The sequence below is a fragment of the Plectrocnemia conspersa genome, unplaced genomic scaffold (genome assembly GCF_051122295.1).
Source record: "Plectrocnemia conspersa isolate PC_06_02 unplaced genomic scaffold, ASM5112229v1 ptg000002l, whole genome shotgun sequence".
Classification (NCBI taxonomy): Eukaryota; Metazoa; Arthropoda; class Insecta; order Trichoptera; family Polycentropodidae; genus Plectrocnemia; species Plectrocnemia conspersa.
The window spans coordinates 20,641,160-20,658,750 of NW_028277166.1; the positions used below are offsets into that span (position 1 = coordinate 20,641,160).

The 17,591-nt window shown below is 32.2% G+C and overlaps 1 protein-coding gene across 2 annotated transcripts in view; it reads left to right on the top strand.

Moving 5' to 3' along the window:
- Positions 1-14,786, top strand: part of Su(Tpl) (Suppressor of Triplolethal) — a 112,405-nt gene extending 97,619 nt beyond the window's left edge. Inside the window, exons 3-13 of one of the 2 annotated variants that reach the window (XM_088181223.1) lie at positions 8,250-8,342; positions 8,414-8,568; positions 9,843-10,370; positions 10,448-10,518; positions 10,610-10,766; positions 10,839-11,018; positions 13,125-13,267; positions 13,347-13,457; positions 13,533-13,731; positions 13,810-13,981; positions 14,421-14,786. In XM_088181223.1, coding sequence (XP_088037349.1) covers positions 8,250-8,342; positions 8,414-8,568; positions 9,843-10,370; positions 10,448-10,518; positions 10,610-10,766; positions 10,839-11,018; positions 13,125-13,267; positions 13,347-13,457; positions 13,533-13,731; positions 13,810-13,981; positions 14,421-14,588 — 1,977 coding nt within the window. In that variant the 3' untranslated portion in view covers positions 14,589-14,786. The remainder of the gene's footprint in view (positions 1-8,249; positions 8,343-8,413; positions 8,569-9,842; positions 10,371-10,447; positions 10,519-10,609; positions 10,767-10,838; positions 11,019-13,124; positions 13,268-13,346; positions 13,458-13,532; positions 13,732-13,809; positions 13,982-14,420) is intronic. The other variant, XM_088181224.1, reaches the window with a different exon arrangement.
- The last annotated feature ends 2,805 nt before the right edge of the window (positions 14,787-17,591 follow it).

The window sequence follows — 17,591 nt, forward strand, 5'->3', positions numbered from 1 at the left end:
AGCAGCAAGTACGAGAGAGAAACCAAGGTGAAAGGGTAGTGACTGATCTAATTAGTTCTTATATTGGAACTGGACGTGGTGTCATTACTGACAACTTCTTTGCGTCAATGCTCCTTGCTCAAAGACTTTTGGAAGACAGCATTAACAGAAACAATTATTAAAAATAAGCGTGAAATACCGCAAGAATTTTTGCGTTCACGCCAGCAAGAGGAATTATCTAGTCGTTTTGGCTTTACCGATGACATCACATTGGTTTCATAGGTTCCGAAAAAAAAAAACAATCGGTCACACTGTTGTCAACAAATTTAGCCATGGAATTTGCCGGAGAACATAAATTTGCGAAAAATAGTGGGATATCGTTTCATAAACATATTCAATATGGTTTCACACTTTATGATCAAGCAACTAACGTTGAAACTGTTACTCTACTGACAATACTCCCTGAAAATCGCGTTGAAGAGGTTAGGAGAAATAGGTGCAGCTTTTGCCCTAGAAATTAGGACAGAAAGACTCGATTTTTTGCACCACCTGCAAAAAAAGCGATATGTACGGTTCACAAGCACCAGTTGAAAATATTGTCATGTCCAAATTGTTTACAAGATACACGCGTAAAATAAATGAAATATTTATATTATTATCCTAAATATAAATATATTATTTTTGTTATTTTATATTATAAACACATTATTTTAAAAAAAAAATGTGAATTATTTTTATTTCTTTTGCAATTATTATTTTTAACAATAATAAGTTATATATAAATAATATAATGTTTTACTAATTTTTTAATTGATTTAATTTGTTGAAAATTTAATCGATTTATAAATAATTAAATAATAATAATTTTATTAGTCAGTGTTTGAGAAACGCTGCAACAAGCATCGACAAGTAAACGCATGTAGACGCCCCTCAATCGCCGATCGTTCTTTGGCCAGAAATGTCGCCGAAAAATATGACTATAATTTGCAAAAAATGCTAATAAAAAGAGATTTTATTCGTTTTATGAAAGTAAATATGTATGGAAACACATGTTAGATGATTAGGTTAACAATTTTCTGTTGAAAAAGTATCATAATTTCGAGAATAGTCTGGGGGACAAAATGAACCCCGGTTCGGAACACTCGCGATTTTTCTACCTTCCGTACGGGATGGGTTAAAGAAGATGTTATAACTGAGGCAGTTTCTGACGAAGTAAGCGATCATTTATTATAATATTTGCGCCTCAAATATTGTACGTATTAATGTAACTTATTTTGCATTATAATTTACTACTATTTTATTATTGTTATCCCTTAAATAAACTCTAAAAAAAAGCAGTTGAATTTATCCCGATTTTTTAAAAATATCAATGGCTTTATATTTCATATTTGACAACTTTACAGGAGAAACGAAAAACTAAATAAAAAATAAGACAATATCTTAATTTTATGGATATGAAATTTTAGTGTTTAATTAGAGAATTAAGGTTAGCAACTTTACACTTTAATCCATCGATATGTCATTTTAGTGAAATCGTATTGGAAAATATATTTTTACCGGTGAAATATAATTTATCTAGCAAATATATTTTTATCTTTTCCATGTGTTGTAATATATATATTTACATAGTATAATTATTTATTTGCATGCAATGTATAAATATTACAACGAATGTGTATATATCAGTGACGTTATATTTTCACTAGTGAAGTCCAAATATAATACATTTTCACCAGTAGATATACATTTCTACTAGCGAAAATATTATTTGCCGGTCTATGAAACTCAATTTGACAGTTGTGAAACGTCCAAGCTGTTCAAACCCAAACCTAATTATAGTTTCAAGTCCAAAATACAAATTAAGCCAGTTGATTTCTATGGGAAATATAAGGGGGAAAAGTATAGACAGACTTTCGCATGTTGTTTCGTAGTGGTTCTGTACTTACACTATATAATATGCAAGATACACAGCAACAAAATTGCCGCATACGCTATTTTAAAAATATGATTGCTATCCTTACCGATATATAAGAGCATTGGTCAAAATGTATACAAACCGAATTTTGGACAATAGGAGGGCGCAAAAACAATTATCACTTCTCAGAAGTCAAAAATTCACGTCAAAAGTAATAAAATCATGTCGGCGCCGCCGCAGTGGGAACGCTCGGTAACGAGCGTTCCCACTGCGACGGCGACGGCACGATTTTATTGCTTTTGACGTGGATTTTTGACTTCTGAGAAGTGATAATTGTTTTTTTGCGCTCTCCTATTGGTCAAAATTTGGTTTATATGTGCTTCATTAAATGCTTTTCATACATTGCCTAATATTTTATCCAAGATAATAATATTTTTTTATGTGAATAAAATATCATGAGCATTGAAAGCGCTACTGCAAAAGTAAACTTGCATAACATGATTATATCGAATATTACATTATTATTGAAAATGTCAATACGCGATCGGCGATGTTTATTTACGCGTCTTCAATAAACATGTATGCAAATATACCCGATAGCTTCTTGCCAAAGCAAATAGCGGCGTCGTGGGTTTGCCGGTTATCCGCGCGTTCGAATCTATTAATTGGTTCACTAGCGCTCGTCGCCGCTGCTCTTGCAGCCCTTTGAAACGCTTTCAAATTGTTTATGTAGTTATTATTATATACTACATAGCAAAACTGCAATGGTCCATCGATTGCTTCCATAAAAGACAACGCGGGCGAGTTTCCACCGATCAGACTCTCGTAATAACTATTCGCCGTGCGACTTTCACATTCTCTTGAATAAATTTGTAATAGCCGCTTCTCACATCGGTCGACGTAATTGACTGATTTTTTGTTAGGTCAATCTGATATATATAAAAACCTGTAAAGCATCAAATTTACGTCATTTTGTGATTCATATCCTGAAAGAAATCAGTGTTGCATTATTCTACATAGTATCCATCGGCGCTTCCGCATATGCTTGCCAAAAGATTTATATCATCGCCATCATCTATTGCGTTGCTTAACCCTTTAACGTCAGTGTACCCCGAATGCTAGCCGACACGCGTGCCCCGCTTTCGCGTCAAAGAAAAACGATCACGTTATACATTCGTGTTATTATACGTTTCCGCGTCCGATTCGATTTCGCAAATTGCTCTCTCACACTCAAACTGCACTCACAGTCCGTTTCCGCTTTTAAACCTATTTAAAAAAATCCATCGATTTCAATTATTCTATTCTTATGTGTCTATTCTATCCATGTGCGTTTTGCAACACAAAAAAACGCATTTTTGCATGCCATTACTTTTGAATTCGATCGTCACGCTGAAATGCGCAGATTTCTATGCTGCCCGATTTACTTGATTTCACATTTCGAAACGCTATTGTCGTTATTTTTTGTTATGCAACGTTTCAATGTCGATCTATTTAAAATTTATATAATTGCACTTTTGTGCGTTCGACTTTACATACGCGTATTAAATGGAACTGGTTTCGTTATGGCGTTTTGAAAAGTCGCAAACGTGCGTCGGATTCCAGTATTCGAAAGTGGCCGCTCGAGCTCGCTCGATCGTTTCAAAAAATTGCATGTAAAAAAACGTACAATATTCTCGAGTGAAGGTTTACTTTTTATTATTATTATTGATATTAATAATTAGGCGTTACGCAAGCGTCGAATCTGGGACTCTGGAGAAAGTAGCATTCCGAGAGAAAGAGAGAAAGAATCCCTGTCCTCTCGGACAATGTTTAATCCCAAGTGGTTTCGTAATAATCGTTACAAGATCGAAGATCCGGCCGATTGTGACGAAATCCGACTTCGAATAGATCGTTTCGCAGTTTGTTTTAGCCATGACATAAAAATCGCTTGGCGAAAACGCAACAGCCGCGGCCTCTCTTTGCGCATTCGCCGTCCTTTAGATGGATGAATGATGATGATGCTGCTGCTGCTGCACCACCGATCTTTTGTCAGCGAAAAGAAAGTATGAAGGTCAAGGACGCGACGCTCCGACCTTGACCGGAATTTCCACCTGCGCGTGCATCTTCAGTCGCTTTAAAACAATCCCTAGTCTGAAATCGTCAAATATAATATAACACATTATATATATTACAAATGTGGCGTATACGATCGAGGCAGCGAGAGTCGGCGAACGAATCCGGTTATGTTGTTTACGGCCTTCGTACTACTTTACTTCCATAGTAATCCTATTCGGTTGAGTCGAGCTAGTTTGACTGGTTTCGTGTTCCGGAAGTCTCATCGTCTGCGCGGCTCCGAGTCGGTTTCGTCCAATTTTTAACGGTAGGAAGCGAGGATACTGCATATCCGATCGGCGTGACGTTGCCGGTGCTTCTTCTTGCTGCTAACGCTGGCGTCCATTTCGAATGAATGCAACCGAGCTGACGCGAGTGCGGTTTTTATAATGCCAGCCGCATCGAGTGAAAGCGATCGCCTTGGCTCGTTCGTCCCTCTCCAGTGGTCAAAATTTATAGAAAGTCGTCGATTAAAGACGGGTTTGATGAAAGACCGCATTAAATGATTGCATGTGAGTTGCGACTTAAGTAAAATATAGTAGAAAACGCCATATACACATACCTCCCGATCGTTGAGCAAGGTCGCTTGCTCGCGTCGGGATCATTTTTTTAGAAAATGAAAAAAGTGCGATAATTTTATTCAAGATAAATTTAGAAAAATAAAAATTGTTCCCAAAATGCGGTCCTCGGCTCCCCAAGCGGTATAGTATACGTTATACCTAAAATTCTTGTTGCAAAAGCAGATACGCATTATTTATCCTGGATGTGGCAATAAAATTATTGATTGTATTTCCATCATCATAACTAGTAAAACGTGGATTTAGCGCAGTCGCAAGTCTTTTATCTTAAATAGTTGAACGCGGAGATCTGCGATGCTGCTGATTTAACATTGAAAACTATTTTTATTTTTCTCTTAAATTATTTACTAATAATTAATAATTTTCGTAAGGACTTTCCTCCCGGAATCAAACCACAGAACTACCACTTCGCTTTCGAGTTGGAATTACGATATTAATCGAACCGCACCAAGCGGAGTTACACCGAATCGCCCGAAATGATCCATATAAGCCCGTGAAAAGCAATCGCTTGCACTTCAACTGTCCGATCTGACTCATACGAGCAATCACCCCGAATCTACAAGAATTCAACTCAATCTTTGATACGACTATGACACGTATCTGTACGGCCATATTTCAAACTGATCCAAGTATCGCACAAAAACTGTCTTTGAGGAGTATCGCCGTACATGTACGGTGGCCGATCTTTTACTGTGTTGAGGTACCCCAGATAGTTACCGCATATATAACTAATAATAAATAAAAAACATTATATTTATATATGTATATATATATTTAAATTTTATTTCGTGTATATGATTTATATAGAGAAAATTACAATAATTTAAAGAGTACGAAATAAATTAATATAATAAATAATAGTATATAATGATTTAATAAAAAATACTGAAAGCCTGTATTTATATAAAAAAAATCCACAAAAGCCAAATAATATATATAATAAATATGTAAAATAAACTAATGAAATTTAGTAATAAAAGAGTGTTAAAATAAATTATTAAAAAATATTAACACAAACAAGTAGTAAAAAAATCAAAGTTGAGAATCAGTGATTTTTTCTGTAATAAAAGAATAATTAATAAATAACAACTAAACTTGCACTAAACTCCCAGAAGGTTTTGTGAGAATGTCTACAGAACGAGTGGATTAACTCATTGCGTACGGTGTGCACAAATTTGTGCGTTTCAGAAACCTTCCGTTGCGTCGGTGTGCACAAATTTGTGCGTTTCGTCATTTTAACTTCATACGAAAAAAACCCACGTAAACTGCGTATTTACTGTAACGTATTAATTTAGGGATTTACCTACAGATGTTACTAATATCATATTAACTAAAAATAGTTCAAAAAAGTAGAAATTCTAAATTCCAGAGGCTCAAAACTCAAGTAAAATAAATTCGTTTCAAGATGTATGTTTACATATATATATATACAATTTTTTTCTATGGAATTATCCCACATATTATTTATTAGAAATAGTGAAATCACTCAATACCAAATTGCGAATCACATATCAATAATATATAAATATATTTAATTAATTTTTAACACTTAACGGTCGATTTACGCGGCGATATTCGCAAGACACCCAACCGTCCAATTTCGAACAAATGTAACGTTTCCGTTAGGCTAAGCGCACGCTGTTAAAAAAAAAAATGTTAACGAAAAACCCCACCTTATCGGTTTGATTCAGGTAAAGATGTTAATTTTTTAGAGATATGTTTCTTGAAATTCTTATCTACAAAATTACAAAAAACCCAAAATATTCAAAGGTAACCGCATAAAAAAAAGAAATGTTGAGCTAGACCTAATATCTAAGTACATATTATCAACCCGAAGCATTATAACAAAATAATCAGTGATTCTCAACTTTTAATTGCGTTAATTTATTTTACAACTTTTTGCATTATTATATTTTGTTAGGTTTACAATATATTTTTGTAATGCTTATTTATTTCGTACTCCTTCATTTATTGATACTATTTTCTAAGAAATAAATTACAGTAAATCAAATTCATATTTTTATAATATAAAATATAATGTTTTTTATTTATCATTATTTTCTGTTATATATATGTATGTAGAGGTATCGTGGGCATTTAAATGCAGATTCACCAATCCCAAATGTGATATTTTATAATATTTAGACCTGAAATGATCCTGATCTGTTCAAATTAAATAAACTGTTCTCAACATGTTTTCAATTACCAACACATTGAATACCGGGCATTATTCCTAAAAATGGAGCGTGCGGCGGGGATTATTTGCAAAAATTAGGACTTTAATTTGTGTAACTATCCAAGCACATTGGTGGTTCGAGTCTTTATTGGATGCGAAGTATACAGTAAGTGCGCGTTTTTCATTATTTTAACACATTGCGTACCGTGTGGTAAAAATACAAAAAGTGGTAAATATATAATATTAAAGCAATAAAATGTTTAGAATCACTGATAATTTTTAATTATATTAAATATACTATATAAAATAATAATACATAAATTATAACAGAAATATAAAATAATAATACATAAACAATAAAAGATTACATTTAGCCATAGGCATACGTTACGTTTATTCGAAATTGGACAGTTGGGTGTCGTGCAAATATCGCTGCGTAGCTTGACCGTCAAGTGTTAAAAATTTTGAATTGATTGTATAGGTCACAAAATTAGATATTTTCGGTTTTTATTATATACAACAGTATTTTATCATCATTTTATTATTATCTTTATTGTTTTTATTCAAAAATATATATATTTGGTTATTCTAAACTAAAAATTATATTTTATTTTATTGGTACGCGATCCACAGTTTGACGTTTACTGATTTTATCATTGCGAATACAAAAAACCGATCATCATAAATCTGTTTTTAAAATTTGACGTTAAAACGTTGACTAATTAAAGAGTTACGATGTTTTAAAAAAAATAAGTTTGTATCCTAATTTTCGCAAATAATCCCCGCCGCACGGCTCCATTTTTAGGAATAATACCCAGTATTCAATGTGTTAACATATCAACCAATACGTTAATAAATTTAGTTAATAGGATACCAAGAATAGTAAAAACTGTATTACCTAAAAAAAGGCGAATTTTTCGATGAAAAGAGAGTTTGATCAATTTTTAGTGTTATTTTTTAAATTTAAAATTTTCAGTTTTAATGAAAAATATATGTTTTACCTCTTATATAATGTTGTTTTTATTTATTTATTTAAGAATCATCAAAAAAATAGTTTGGTCTTAAACTTTTGACCGGCAGTGTATTTATATGCAAAATTGTAACACTAGATATGTACACATAAAAAAATTGTTTTATTTCAGAGTTTCTTATGGCTCTCAACTTTTTACAATTCTACATGGGTCACAGTGAAAAAAATATGAAATGTTTTTTGATTCTTTAAATATTAAATTTTAGATGTCACTTAAAAATTTTCTTTCAGTGGCCCTGCGTTACATTGTATTATTATTTTGATTAGAACTATCTAGAAATATGATTTTATATTGATTATGTATAAATAAATAAAAAAATGTTTCACCGATACATACCTACTAAGTAATATAGAATATGTATATATTTGATCAAATTATGGAATAAAAAAACACACACTATTGACATCGTTAAAATATATGTTTGAACTGTGCATTTCTTTAATTTTGATCTAAAAACTAATCACATCTTTTTTTTGCAGAGGATATCAATACCCAACAATCCGACGGAATCAACCACTTTTCGCTTTACCTTATCCAATAATACGGATCATGAAGGGCCACAAGCTAGTAATGTGAGACAAAGCTCCTTTTGACTGAATAATTATTTAATGCTGTATCTAAAATGCGTTCGTTATTATTTTAGAGTTCGTTCGAATGTTTACAAACGAACAGTGGCAGCAAATCACTGCGAACGTTGGGTCCCATTTCTACTCGCATGCGAGTGCAGGCTAACGAGGATGTCTATGAAGCTACAAAGCATAGAATGGCCGTCGACGCCGAAAATCTTAAGAGTAAATGGTTAGTATCATATTATATATTATATTTAAATATAAATGTGTGTTCAAATGAAACCTTTGTAACAAAACAACGGCATCAGTAGTTGCTTTCTTTTCATTTAGCAGAACTCGCACCATTTCAAAAGTCTGGTTCACTCATTCACTTACATGCATCATTAAATGGGCTTCCTTCAAATATAAACGTTAGCGCTGCTCTACTTTGGGGCATGTTGACAGAGATTTAGTGGTGGCGTTTGCCTTCCATTGAATTTGGCCAGAAAAATGCATGCCATTTAATTAAATCTAATACCATGAATCTTAATAAAACGGAAATATTAAAAAAAAAAACTACTACTGACTGGCCAATTTTTTTGAATTTGCACTATATTATATTAATAAAAAAACATTTTTAAAATGAAACCAGCTTATTAAATTTTAAATTATTTACATATTAATTTGAATGTAAAAAACAGGAAGCATTGTAAAATATTTATAATAACTAAATCGTAGCTAAATATTTTAGTTTAAATAAAAAAAAATTAAAGATAAAATTTCACATCGAATTTTTATTTAAAGTGTTCCCACTGCGACGGCACGATTTTATTGCTTTTGAAGTGGATTTTTGACTTCTGAGAAGGGATAAAACTGTTTTTGTTTAAAATTCAATTCAATTCTCACTTATTGTAATATAAAAAGACTGAATTCTAAACCTTTTAAATTTGGCCAGAAAAATGCATGTCATTTAATGAAATACTATGAATTTTAATGGAATGGAAATATTTAAAATGAACACTGACTAGCCAATTTTTACCCCTCCCCTTCTAGAAAAAGCTGAAATGATGCCCCTATATGTAACAAATGGTTCAGTGATTATTTGCGCAAACGAAAGGCATAAATTATTATCATAGATGATCAATATACACATATACATATGTATGTATATTTAAGAATAGCTCAACATATATAAATATATATAAAAAAATAATGTCTATATATAACAGATGTTATTATAATTTTAATTTAAAAATAACATGTTTTAAAAATATTTTATTATTATATTATTAATTTACATCGGTATAATACACTATAATTATACAATTTTTTTCTATAAAAATAAAGAAAAATATATTTGATAATCAAACAATCACCTATATTCAGAATTTTCGTTTGCGCAAGAATCCTGTGCAGCAATCATTTTAAGCTACTACTATGCCTGTTTTATTACGCTCTCGAGGATTTCATTTGCATCTGATATATAATATTTTGTTATAAACAAATTTGTTTTCACCATTGCAGCACAAGAGTGATTAAACCGAACCAAACGGATATTGGTCGCAAAGTTAAAGTGAAACAACATCGGCCGCCGCCGTCCCGACCCCCAATCGTACCGCCACCATCTTCGCAATCGTCTCAACCGCAGCACGCTCCTTTCAATAGTCATCCTTCTAATGGACAAATTAGTAGTAATAATAATTATCAGCAGAGTAGTGCGGTAAACGGGTATGGCGGAAACGGTGGCGGCCAGTACACCAATCATCAGAACAGTAATAGTAGCGGGAGCAGCGTCAACCACAACGGCAACGCTGTCAACCATAACGGCAGCGCTGTCAACCACAACGGCAACGCCGTCAACCACAGCGGTAATGCTGTCAACCACAACGGGAACGCCGTCAGCTACAACGGCAGCGCTGTCAATCACAACGGGAGCGCCCTGAACCACAACGGGAACGCCACGTCCAAATACAACGGCACCTCGACGAACAGGCCCGTTCTGAACAAACCCAACAAAAGCCCTTCGGATAACCATAAGTCTCTGCCGATCAGGTAAGACTATAACTCACTTTAATAAGTGCAGATAATCAATATCATATTTTTATTTATATTTCTGTCAATTATTTCAGAGAGCGACTGATACATATTCTGGCACTAAGACCGTATAAAAAACCAGAATTGTACCTTAGGCTAAATAGTGGTTAGTTATTTGACCGAACAATATCAATAACAATAAATAAATAAACTATATTAAGTTTATTGATAACATGTTTTGTTTTGTGTTTTTGCAGAAGGTATAAAAGATAAGAAGCGGAATATTATTACGCCGATCTTGCAGCAGATAGCGTCCTTGAAAGATAATTGCTACCACCTGCATGCCAATCTGTGGGGCGAAGTTAATGAAGATTGGTCTTATTATACCGAAGAAGAGAAGCAGATATTGAAAAGGTTCGTTTTGCTTATTTATATTTAGTTAGGTTTATGTTATGATTGTCTAAATATTTTATTTTTATTTTATAGGCGAAAGCCGCAAAACCTAACACCTCCTTTAAGTTCCGATTCCGGCCACTCGCCGTCACCTCCCCCCGGCAAGCGTTCGGCGCCGCCGCAGCAACCTTCCAATACGTTGTTGGCCAGCCAGCCACCGCCTATTAAGAAGCAACGTATATCGCACTATAAGAAACCCCAAGAAACGTCTAGGTATGTGTATTATAATCGCTAGCTTTCATACATAAAGTTTACATTCATTTCAGAATATTTGAGTGATTTTAAAAAATAAATTTTAATTGTTAAACAGTTTCTTTATATAACTTTGATATATAGGCTCATTTAATTACATAAAATTTGCAATAAAACCCTTCTGTAGCCCAATACTTAAGGGTGATTCCGCTCAAATATTCTAGAGATTCTGAAAATAGTCTCGTACAGTCATACCTCGATTTGTGCGGTAAATGGGTTCCGCAAAATTTCGCATAAATCGAGACATAGAAGATTAGTTACAAAAAATAAAAATCCGCATAAATCGAGCACATACAATATATGTATCAGGTTGTCCCAATAGTCTACGTTTTTTTTACATTTACTACGTAAAAGCGGATTGTTAGTGAGGATATTAGGGCTGCCATCAAAGCAGGTCCGAGTTTAACGATACAGAAACTAGCACAAAAGCTTAACGTGTCGCCTACATCATTTAAAAAATTAGGAAAGATATTAATTTGCAGAATATGGGTATCTGATAAATTGTCTGAGGAAAATCTAACGCAGTGAATTTCAATATAACAATAATTAATGGTTCTATAACAGAAAGAATTATTTTTGAGTAGAATTGTTACTGAAGATGAGAAGTGGATCCTTTACTAATTTAACACTCCCATGTAAAATGCAGTGGTTGGACACCAGTCAACCCCAAGAACAGGATTACATCCCAATGAAATAATGTTAAGCATTTGATGGGATATATCAGATTAAAGACAGACAGTGTGCTCAGCTAATTAGTTTAAAAGCGACTCACTGCAAAAAATACCTTCCCTTATAAATTTAAGAAGGGTAATTTTACACCGAGACAGCGCTTGAAGAAATGAATACATTTTCTTGGAATCTCCTTTCTCATCCACTGTATTCTTCAAACATTGCTCAAACGACTATCATCTATTTAGATCCCTGCAACAATTTTTAGGTGGAAAAAAATATTTTATAGATATAAAAAACGACATTAAAGAATTTATTGCTTCCAAAATGACATTATTTTTCGAATCAGATATAAAAAAATTGTTTAACATAATTGTAGAAAAAGATGAAGAATATATAATTTAGTAAAAGTATTACACATTTTAAATTTTAGCTCATTTAACCCGCACCTTAAAAATCGCAGACTTATGGAACAACCTGATATGTACATTCTTGCATATCAATACAAAAGTGGCAGTATCGTAAACATTTAATTTATTATTACTTTACAATAACAATATGAACTCGAAAATATAACTTCAAACAATTCTTTATACTATGTACATAACTTAAAACGGGATAACAATTTTAATATTCCTCTTCGTCGCTACTTTATTCTAATCTAACCTGCTGTTTTCTTAGAATTGATTCAAAATCATAACTAGCAGCAGATTCTTCTGGAATTTTTGCGTTTTATTTTTTTTTCAAATTCTTGTAAATTTCTTGTTAGTGTTATAAATGAAAAAAAAATTGATTTTTGACGCGTTAAAACGAAACTGCATAAACCAAGGTATAGATGTATACTATAAAATGCTGTGAAATCATCGATAGATATTTTTTAATAACTAAGAAGATGAAAATTTTTCGATGATCGACTTTTATATAATATTCTTGATGCGTAATTTTTTATTTAACCTGTTAACTGCGTTAGACGTATATATACGTCAATCCAAAAGATTATTTCAGGTATACTCGTCATGAAAATAAAAAATTATCATGTACTACAAAAATTCCAGAATTCAGTAAGAAGTAATAAAAATGTAATTTAGTGGTATTTTCCCTTTATATTACCAATAAAACTGATATGTTTTAGGCATTTTAAAACCTAAATTCCGCAGTTAACTGGTTAAATAAAATAACGATGTTGCAACTCTCATTATTTATTGAATTGTTTTTATCACTGTTAGATTTTTGCGATTTATATTGATAATTTAATAAAATTATTTATTATCTTATCAAATCAATAATTATTATTAGCTGCATAGTTTTTAGGTCAATGTTGTTTAATATAATCTTGTAACGTTATTCTTGTCGCTATATATACAATCTGAAAATAATTTTGTTTATTTTGCTCATCAGCAGAGAATGCGGGGACGGATCACCGGCAGCTTTAAGTAACGGTTACCATTCTTCGACGAGCATGAGCGGTGCGAGTAGCGGCGAAAGGAAAAACTACAGCGACGAAGATACGCCGCCGCCGATAAATAATTCTCTAACGCCAAGTGAGTCGAAACCTCGTTTTTGTGTCAATGTCACGAAGATGTGCCCAGTTTCATAACGCTGATTTGTACTACGTTATAGGTAAACGTGATAACGGTTACTCGTTGAATTATGGAACGGCTAAAAGTGTCACTGACGCCCCTCCGCCTACCCAGCAAAACGGTTATCAAACTGGCATACCTTTAAACTTTCGTACGTTTTGTCTCTCGTTTCGCGACTTATTTTGTTGTGGCCGTTTTTACTCATCCGTGTTTTTGTGTATTACAGTCGAAATCGCACCATCTTCCCCCGCTTCAATAGGTAAACGGTTCTCTCCCGCTCAAATCAGTGCTAATCAACCCCCTCAGAGGAGGGATAAAAAATCTCCTGATAGTACTACCCAACCTACGCATAGTCCGGCTCCGGTTACGAATACTGATACGCATCTTCCTAATACTACGACGCACCTTCCGCCTGATTATGAAACGTTAGTATTATATTGTAGATTTTTTAAATTAACAATCGTGTGATTAGTGAACTAACGATTTGAATGATTGAATTTCAGGCAATATATCGAAATCAACTGTCCAGAACAGAAGCGGCGGTATAAAACTGAATTTAAGGCTGAGTACGAGGAATATAGACATTTGCATGCTCGTATAGAAGCCGTAGCGAATAAATTCACACTATTAGAAGAAAGGCTCAATAGTGAAAGGCCAGGCGGGACTAATCATAGAGTGAGTATTGTATATATCATTATATAGGTGTCCCAAAATTAACGCAAGATTTGAATTTGCCGTCATTTGTGCAGAAAATTTCGACAAAAGAGTGCGTATGTGCCAGCAAAGCCGTGGAGGCCATTTGCCCGATGTTATATTCCATAAATAATCCTATCCTATGTACTTTATGATTCAATAAAAAAATAGCAAAATGTGTTTTCTATTTAATTCAAATCTTGCGTTCATTTTGGGACGCTCTTTACTAGATTTACCCGATTCATATGAAACTAAGATTGTCTTTTCATAATTTAACGTGATAAAGAGCTAATCAAATTCGATGTTTCTTATTAAAAATTAAGTAAGGTTATCAGTAAGAAAAGAAATGTTATTATAATAATGAATTAAATACTCTTATATTATTATCTTTTCACTAATGTATTGTTTTATTCGTTTCCAGGAAATAAAACGACAGATCTTAGATGAATATCAAAAAATGCAGCAGCAACGTCAGCGCGATTTAGACAAGTTTAACTATTTACATTCAAAGTTGGCCCATATAAAAAAATTAGTCAGTGATTACGACCGTCTACAGCAGACTGCGCCGCCTCCGACTGCAGCCTACTGACACATGCTCCCGGGGCTGCTCTCACCGCTGCCACTCTTCACCGTGTCTTTGCACACATAACCATATCTCGCAGTAACAAGACCACACGCTACAGACACATCATATCTAAAACTAGTGATTCTTAAAGACATTATAATATCACTTCTGTTTTTATGTGGAATCTAAGTATGGAATATATAGCAGTTTTATATTTAAAAATATAATTATTTACATATATGTATATATAAATATATGGAAAAAGAGGAAAATATTCATTTATATATATGTAAAAATATATAAACGTACTGATTTCTATGAAATTTGTACACGTTGCTGCTTTAGATGAAGTTGTACCTTTTTTGTTGTGAATTTCATCTGCGTAAATGTTCTGTATTATAATATATAAATTTATATTTACTCTACGATACATATGCATTTTGTTCAATTTTCCATGTTACTTTTCTCTTTTTTTGTGATCATTTCTTATATCTTATGTATGATTTTTAATTGTATATTTTTTTTATTTTTGGGAGTTTCTATGTATGTATATATATATATATTGCTAAGGTCTTTTTGGCCGTGTTACCAAAAAAAAACAATAATTAAAAAAACAATAATTACCAGTGCAGCGTAGCCTTTTTTGCTGAATATACATATACGAAAATTATATAATGTAGTATAAAAACATTTTTATTTGCATATTTCATCGCATGTTATTTGTTAAAAATGTATTTTAATATAATTACTGGAATTATATATCATCACAGGCTATGCAAATTATTACCATGTATTTTGATCATCGTGAGTGATTAAACGTAAATTTAAAAGATTTTACACAGCTCTCGGTTGTATTAAAATAAATATAACCGAACAACGTTTTTGACCAAGTTATTATGTTTTTAATGTGTAAAATTTTTCATATATTTTAGTGCCACGTTATGAGTTATTATTTCAATTATTTTTTTGACGCATGTCAATAAAATCGTTTGTCTGTACTTTAATCGTTTGTATTATTTTATCCTTTTTATTTCATTTTTTTAATTCCGGTACAGACTTTGCATACACGATCACTCATTAGGATAGACATAAATTATATAAAAATCTAATGATTTAATATTATATTCACATTTATTAGAAAGATTCAGCGAGTTTTTAATTTTTTTTAAATATATTTAATGCAAAAAGATGTATGTATATATTGTGTATCCAGTTAAGTCATTCGTTGCTAGTCTCACACGTGATTATGACATTTGATTATTTTTTTTGCAGTATCGAAAAAATAATACATACATAACGCTTTAGTAACAAACGTGAATATAATATTATACGTTCTTGTCCAATGTGTAATTATTAGTGATTAGTCGATTAATCTGTCCTTTGAAAGACCATCCGAACCTATAGTGATTTTCCCGCTGTAAAGATTATTACAATCATCGATTAGTTGCTATTAATAGTGTATATTGAAAAATTATATACAAAAAAATTGTATCCGTAGTCCGTTCTTCAAATTCGATCCATAAGTTATTTGGCCAATACTTTACGTGTCCATTGTATTGAATATTTATATATATTTCATATTTAGCTAATTATTGTCCATTTATCGCAACTCCTTTTAACCCGTTTTCGTTATCTTAGCTATCGAAGAAATGACTTGTCCATTGGAATAATTTCAATCCGTCAAATGTGAAGCGTCCATTTTTTCTAAAGCGGAAATATGATTTCCTTTTTTATACGATACGAACGTTTATTAGATTTTACCTTCTTGTGTTGTGCTGTGTTTATCGCTCTTATCAATTAATTCAAGTTGTATATTTTTGAAATTTTAAAGCGTTTCTCAAATTATTTTTTAATATTTGTTAAATAGATTTTGCTCATTATGTTAACATTCCAACAATAGTATTGTCTTGTGCGGATTCGAAAGCAATATTAGGTCGAAATTAATTTTTTCTGCGGAGCAGCTGCCTTTGATTATTTTATAATCTTTTATTGTTGGCTTAATACATACGTTTGCGATTCTCTTCCTGAAATGCGAGCGATTCGTGCGTATATTTCGCGTCGTTTGAAACATTTACATTCATGCTTTTAATATTTTAAATATTATGAAGGCATTTTTTAATTTATAATGATGATATCGTGTCTGATACGTTTAGTTTTGTCGTTTTATTTTTCTCTCGAGGTGTATGTAGTTGTGGGCATACGCGATAACAGGAGTGAGCGATTCGGCCGTCCGCGCGACCGCCGCCGACTTAAGCATTGAACTTTGACTTAGGCTTTCGTAAATAAGTGAAAATTATCGTTTAAGTTATTTTATAAGGTTTATTAAAAAAAATCATTGTAGTCAAGATGCTAGGAGTTTAACCTATGTGGAAATGTTGTCGCGACAGTTACGTCCCCGCGAGCGGGACACGAAGAAGTACTTTTTATTTGAATTTAATTCCCCAATTTTTAAATATTTGATATTAATAAATATATATATACAAAAAAATAATAAAATACAAAAATCAATAAAAAGTTATATTTGGATTATATAATTTTAGAGTTAGCCATGGGAAATATGTAAAAATGCTTTTTCTTATATGGGTGTCCTCAAAGTGTTACGATTTTTTTAAAGACTTGAAAAAAATTGAAGGGGCTTCCTTAAATGTATGTTCTTTTTTATTTAAGAAAAAAAAGCGACCCTCCACAATCGTGAATGTTGGAGGTTCGTTTTTTTTTATTTCATTTAATTCAGTGAAGTGTTCGATATGAATGCGAAAAATCAGTATGGTGTGATTGTTCTGAATATAGTACACTGTGCGTTTTTTTAAATTAAAAAAATGTTATTTGTTATATTCTTCTCATTAAATGGCGTGTTGCAACTTTTATTTGTGATATTTTTATATGATTTAAACTGTTATTGAATATGTGCAATAATAAACTCTTTCTCTATTATCCAGAACAAAAATTTCTTCAGAACAAAAGGCCAATTGTTTTATATTTATTACTTTTGCATCTTGTTAAATTATTATAATATATTATATATAT